This window comes from Pavona decussata, unplaced genomic scaffold (genome assembly GCF_977016875.1).
Source record: "Pavona decussata unplaced genomic scaffold, jaPavDecu1.1 SCAFFOLD_53, whole genome shotgun sequence".
NCBI classification, from domain to species: Eukaryota; Metazoa; Cnidaria; class Anthozoa; order Scleractinia; family Agariciidae; genus Pavona; species Pavona decussata.
The window spans coordinates 2845461-2852273 of NW_028145475.1; the positions used below are offsets into that span (position 1 = coordinate 2845461).

The 6813-nt window shown below is 38.6% G+C and overlaps 1 protein-coding gene across 1 annotated transcript; it reads right to left on the minus strand.

The window, feature by feature from the left end:
- Positions 1-1166: 1166 nt before the first annotated feature.
- LOC146480485 (uncharacterized) lies at positions 1167-6251 on the minus strand. The gene is made up of 2 exons (XM_085109664.1): positions 4282-6251; positions 1167-4079 (listed from the first exon to the last, which is right to left on the minus strand). Exons 1-2 carry the CDS (start codon positions 4394-4396, stop codon positions 3358-3360), a joined length of 837 nt encoding a protein of 278 aa, XP_084965790.1. The 5' UTR covers positions 4397-6251; the 3' UTR covers positions 1167-3357.
- Positions 6252-6813: the final 562 nt, after the last annotated feature.

A 6813-nucleotide genomic window follows, 5' to 3' on the forward strand; every position in this document is an offset into this window, starting at 1 on the left:
TACAGCTGCTCACCAATCATAACTCCCGCAGAAACTAAATTTCAATTTTTGAACAGAACTAAATTTCACGAATTCATCCGAGGCGAGACGTACAATGTCCCCCCCCCCCCCCCCACGAAAGGGTTTAAGGTAATAAAACTGCATTTGCTGCTGACACTCTGAACTTGCCTTACACCTCCCCCCCTACCCACCACCACCCTCCCGCGGAAGGGATACTCCCTTAATACCTTTATATTATCTATAAAGGTATATGCGGTGCCAAAGGGTGTGTTTTTTTTTAAGCCGTTTAGGTCTGAAAATGGGTATGGACAACTTCTCTTTTGTATGGATTTTAACGATCTTGGTGTGAAAGTCTGAAAATAGGTATGGATTTAATTCAATTCAATTCAATTTTATTTTTCACACGTACAACGAGATTCAATACAATACATAAAAAACAATAAACAGTTATATTAAAAGGAGGATTAAAAAGAATTAGGATAAATTTGTTTGGTTTAGTGTGAGCAGTGCCCAGGTATGAAAAAAGTACCGAAAAACTACATAGTTTGGTCTGAAAGGAGAAACGAACCGCATACCCCCGCCAAAAATACCGAGGAGTACCCCCACGGGCTTTTCCACCGTTGGGGAATAGGGGCTTAGCACCACTTAAACTAAGTATATTTCTGGTGTTAGCCATTGGCTAACGCTCGAAACATCAGCACTCGAATCTCTTTACGGTGGCCAATTTACCTTTAGTTATTAACTCTGTTGATAAACCAAACATTCGTTTCTACTCCCCACCGACGCAACACCTTAGTTTAGTTAAAGAAGTTGCATTTCTCTGTATTTATACATTTAATGTATTTATAAATTTAATGTACACTTGCTGATGAAATAATAAAGATTGTTGTTGTTGCTGTTGTCTTATAGTTTCTTTAGAATCTAACCCCCTTAACAATTCTGGTTTGTGCGGTAAATCAAATTAGTGGAGATGTCTTTTCAACTCTTTACACTAAATGTCGTTAAATCCTGACGGGGCTAAGTTAAGGGAAACAAAACAACAACAACAAAAAAGACTTTCTCTCGTAATGGAAAATCTCGTGTCATGCTGCGGATGTACGGAATCTTCAACTAAGTAGATGAATTACCCAGGAAGCAACAGCAATACAAGGACGGAACTAAAACCCTTTCAGACGAACCTCTCACAGTTTAATCAAAGATGCAAACAACTGAGAAATACAATTATAAAACAGGCTCCTTTGCAGCAAACGAAGAACCTCAATAGATTACCAAATAGATAATCAACATGATATAGAGTTGACCTGTGACGTAAGACTGGAGTTAATACGGGAATTATTTCCCTTGATTTTAACAGTCCTGCTGTGGTTAGGATTCAAGTCATTTCTTGCAACGAAATGAGGAATAAGTGTTTCAACTAAAAGTGAAACAAGCAGTACAACGCAAAGCGCAAAATATAGCTTTCTTCTGACCAGCAAAATAGACCTTTTAAACTGACTAAGCGAATCTATGTTAATTAATCTGCTATTTAAAATATATACAAGATAAAATATTAGCAATGCTGTGACGTAGCTAATTTATCTGTGTACGTAAATTCAATCTGCGAGGCAGATAAACCAAGGTGCTCACTAAGAGCATAAATTACTGTCGATATATCACCCCGTGAGTGCGATCGCTTCAGTATCTTGGGATCAAGCATTTGAGTCCCGATATCGAATACAATTGTTCTTGAACAAACCGAATAATTTCATTAGAGGTTAAAACAAACTCCTTTTTGTGATTATTTCAAATATTCTCATGCCCAGCATGTCCGAGTTTTCAGGGGAAATGGGATGTTGATCACCAACAGGAGCTGAAGGGGTGAAAATCAAGTTCTCTGCCTTTTATATACAGTTAATTTTACACGGCTAAATTTGCCTGAAAGCAAATTGGCGCATTTACATGCAAATTTAGGGATCTTACTAAAAGAAAAAAAATCTATATCAGCAAACCACGAATAAACTAAACAGAGACAAGAATAATTTACCAAACCGATAAATTCATGCTATAAAAAGAGAATTTTTAAAAAATTTCGCAAATTGATCAATTACAGAGGAAAGGGCACTTAAGGAATAAAGGTCACAAAATTTCAGAACGAGACTAAAACGAGAAAGATTAAAAATCAAAGAAATTTTTACCCAATACTCAATAAAGTAGCCTTTTTGAACCATTTTCATATTGCAACGGCAAAAATATGGCAACAAGAAATCCGACACGGAATTGAGACTTCCTTATTTGCCGGGCGAACACCGATCTAGTGTTACCAGAAGAAATCATTTCAATATTTCTCTGCGTGAAACACACTCGAATTGATAAAGAAATTTCAAATTTCATTATTTTTTAAACCCTGAGTGTAATGGAAATGGTCTTGAAAAACCGAAAACGCTCTTTTACATATAAAGGTCTTCGATAAAATTACTTAATTCAAAAGACGTGGTTTTTAGCGGAGAAATAAATTATGGATTTTAATTTATGAAATATAGCAGGTAAACTGGCTGCCAGTGTGTGTGCATTATGTAAAGCTGATTGACAATTCTGAAATTAAAAAAACTTTTTTCCTAGCGAAACATTTCGGTTGTATATTCGCGAGTTCTAAAAAGCAATAAAAATTGCCAACGCAGCCGGGTTATTCATTTGAAAGTAAAGGAAATGGCCCCTTATTAATATTAAAAACGTAAGACGAATGAATACAAATGCATCTGAACCAACAAGTCTTAAAATTAACATCGAATTTACCACTAAGAAATGAGCTAAATTTTCTCAAGAATTAAATTTTCTCAAAAATAAGAAATTTTGCTTTCCACGAGAACAAAATAATGATAACAATAATAAATTGCAGTTAGGCTGAAGGCATTTCTAATACAGAACACATCCGCGTTTATATTTTCCGTGAGATTTCAAATAAAATCGAGCTCTAGGTGGGATAACCAGTAAACAATTCTACCGATCGCTCAAGCCACTCTTGCCAGCCCAATCAGCTTCTAAGTAAAATTCAATATAAATACATGCCCTTAGTTTTTGCTGTCTTCTAGGTAAATACTACCAAACATGTCAAGCAATATTTCTTCTTTCTCAGAAAGAACTCAAAATTTCTTATTGTTTAGGAAGGCCGTCTCTCAAATGAGACATTATATCATATTGACGATGACAACTTCATCCTTTTTATAATCCAAAGTTAAGGTTTAAAACGATTCTCTGCTAGCTTGCCGCGTCATTTCACACAGCCAAATCTACAAATTTAGATGGACATCTTCCAATTTCGTGATAAGGGCAAGCTCTACAGGTTATATGACCAATAAAATTCCCGAATTTAAGGCTACCTTAACTACATTTGTTGGCTGTATTGGCTTCAATGATTTCCTCATCACTCTGGATTCTAGAAGAAGAATCGCTTACTGAGTCCTTGCTTGTTGTCATTTCGCGAGAACAGGCGGACTCGGCGTGCTTATTAAGGTATGATTTCAAAGCGAACGTTCGATCGCAGCGGTCGCACTTGAACTGCTTGAGAGGCGAATGGGTTTGCATGTGCGCCCGGAGATTCGAGCGATCGGCGAACGCTTTGTTACATTCGGGGCACAAGAACGGCCTTTCTCCGGTATGCGACCTCATATGCCCCTGCAAGAGCCACGGCCGACTGAAAGCCTTACCGCACACATCACATTTGTGAAGAAGCTTGTGTGTCAAAACATGCATGGCCAATGCCGGCATGGAGACATAAGCTTTACCGCAGTGTTCACAGCGCTTGGCTAGTTTACTGTCCAAGCTTCTATGAGTCTGTTTATGCCGGGAGAGATTCGAGGAAGTGGCGTACGATTTACCACAATCAGCACAAACATACCGGCTTCGACCGCCACTGGAGGTTTCAGCGCCTTTCTGGCGTCCAACAGAACGACCCGCGCTCAAATCGTCAACACAGTTGCCGTTTTCGTCTAAAGTCGCTTCTTCGGCGTCTTCTTTCGCTACTTTGCCGTTTTCGCGGCATTTCAGCTTGGTATGTGGTAGGTTTTCCGAAGCTGATGATTTTCCCGACTCACTCGCGGCTCCTAAAAAGGTAAGCGAGTGCAAAAAACCAACAGGTGTTACCAAGAGAATACAATCAACAATTTTCCCTGTGTCAGGCGGGCAGGCCTTGGCGCAGAAACCAAATATTCAACATAAAAAAATTAAAAGCTTCGATCTCCAAAAACGAAAATAAAAATAATGCAATAAAATATATTCATTACAAAAACAAAATTCATCGCTCACCTTCGGTAACATTTGGGACTTTCTGGAGGCCGGAGTTTGTCGACGTATGTACGTATGGCGGCAGTGACGGACTTCCACATCCTCTTTCTATTTTAATCAAGAACGATTTGGGCATTTTTCAGGAGTTTTTCGCCCTGACAACACCGACATTTCTCGCTACGAGTTTTGCCATTCTCCAGGAAAGAATCGAGCCATCCCCGCCACCAACAGAACACAATACATCGAGATAATTCTTGTCTGGAAAATTCCTCTCGCGATCATCCGTCAACAGCAATATTTCTCGGCCCACATGTTTCTATAGAATCTTCACAAATCTAACCGGAAACCACGGGTCGATGTTTCATTCAAATGCAACTCCCACACCAACTCTCGGGCTCAGAGCGCGATTCCTAGTGGCTGTCCAGGCGAGCCTCTCTCGTGTAAAATTTAGTTTCTAATCATTTCCGATAATAAGAAAAAGCAAGGGGGATATAAACACTCAACACAAGGCCTCAGGCCCATTAGCGAGTCACATCGGTCATTATTTAGGGTGTTTTGTAGGCGGGGTCTGCTGTGGAACAGACAAACTCGAGTCCGCGTACGCTGTATTCGATGCGGCGGAGATCTCTAGGCTCTTTCAGTGTTGGGCCACCTGTTGCCAGGGGACTCATCTGCATACAAAATATTACAAATAATTCATGCACATTAATATGCATGAGCTATCACCGGCGCACCAGAGTTTTGGCGGTAAATGCGGCCTGACGGACACAAAATCGCACCAAACGCGACCAACCTTCATCTGATTGGCTGAGCCACTCACACGCGCACGCTATTGGTCGGAAAATTCATTACAGGAAGCTTCAGTAGCAGCATTTCCGAATCCTTATTATTAACCACTTTTAGTCTTTTACTGATTTACTTCTGGGGATACAAACAATATTCCAGTGTTTTATTATTTTCCATTATACGTATATTTTTGGAAGGTCTTATCGACATAAGCAATCACGAAAATTTGCAATTTTGTGTTCTTTTGTATCAATTAATATATATTCCTCAGCCTCTGACTAAACTAAAATATTTAATTTTTCACCGTCGACACTCTATGTTATTTATTTTCGTTTCGAAATTAAACGCACAAAAACTTGTCAGCTCCGCTTTCGAACACTGTCTTGTATTTTCAAGCGAGAATTAAATCGTAAATATGAAGATTTCCTCTAGCTAGATGCTTCAAGATCGACAGCGGTTTCTGTATATTTAGCCGAGAGGACAAAATAAAAATATATAAAAACACAAGCTGATGAAGCTTTATCTGTTGACATCCGGATAAAGAATCAAACTATTATAATCTACCCTGAAACAAGATTTATTTACACTTTAAAGTAAAACACAACCCACGCGGGAGATTGTTCGCAAAAAAGCTTGCGGTTGCCATGACGTAAAAAACCCATCACTTCGCACGGGTCAAGTGAAAATCAATAATGCCAGCCTGTTGAATGTAATTTCAGGAAAAAAGAATGCCGCACGCCTTTAAGATACATCTAACAAAAATAAATAAATAAAAATCAGAAACATAAAAAGAAAATTCTATTTCCTCTGGTTTGTTTACAGCTAAACTAAATGAATCCTAGAATGAAATGATAAGCGGTGCGATGTGACTTGTCAATTCTGCCAAAAACATCGACGAATGCTCTTTGCAAGCAAAACAAACCAATGGTGGCCGTATCGGCTGCAAACACATTTAGGAAAATGGGAAAGATTCGAGTTGAAGATTAGGAAGCGTTCAATTTCAAATAGTCTCTCGCTCTAAAATACAATTCTTGTTTTGTAATTATTGGTTTGGCTCCCTTAATGAAATACAGCCTTAACGAATCGCAAATATTGTAAGCTCCCCAAATTTGAATAAATTCAGTTCGAAGTTTATCCTCTCGCATAAATGCTGTTTTCACACCACGCTTATTACAGAAAGCTTTAAGTCCTACTGCAGCTGAGAACAAATTACTTTTTTCGTGAACACCAACAGAAATGACCGGAAGTTCTAAAAAAAGGAAATTCTCTAACTATTTTTTGATAGAATCTGATTCTTTTTCGAGCACTTTGGCCCTAAATGCAAGCAAAGACACGCTGTCGACAGTCAAAGTAAGCACATACATGGCAGATTCAAGGGTTCTCATTCGGTGTTAATGTTTCTCGATATTGCTCAATTATGAAACCACGAATCAATAGCGTTGAATGCTGACGAGGATGAACCGCAATCTTAATTGACGCCGAGCCACAGAGCAAGCTTCGTCGGACGCACGGAATTAGAAATAAAAATAAAAAAAAATAAAAAAAAAACATCATGAATGCTTTTACTTATTTCACAGCATGCTAAAATAAAAACGCATTAGTGAGAGAAGCGGAAAAGCTTAACGGAAAATCCCATCCTCTTTCCGAGGGCTATGCGCAGAAAGGTTTAAATATAACTTTGGTCGTGTAATTAAAACATCTTCCCTTGTTTTTCAGAAAAAAATATCGTCTTTTCTGACAACTTCAACATCAGACCATACTTTTCTT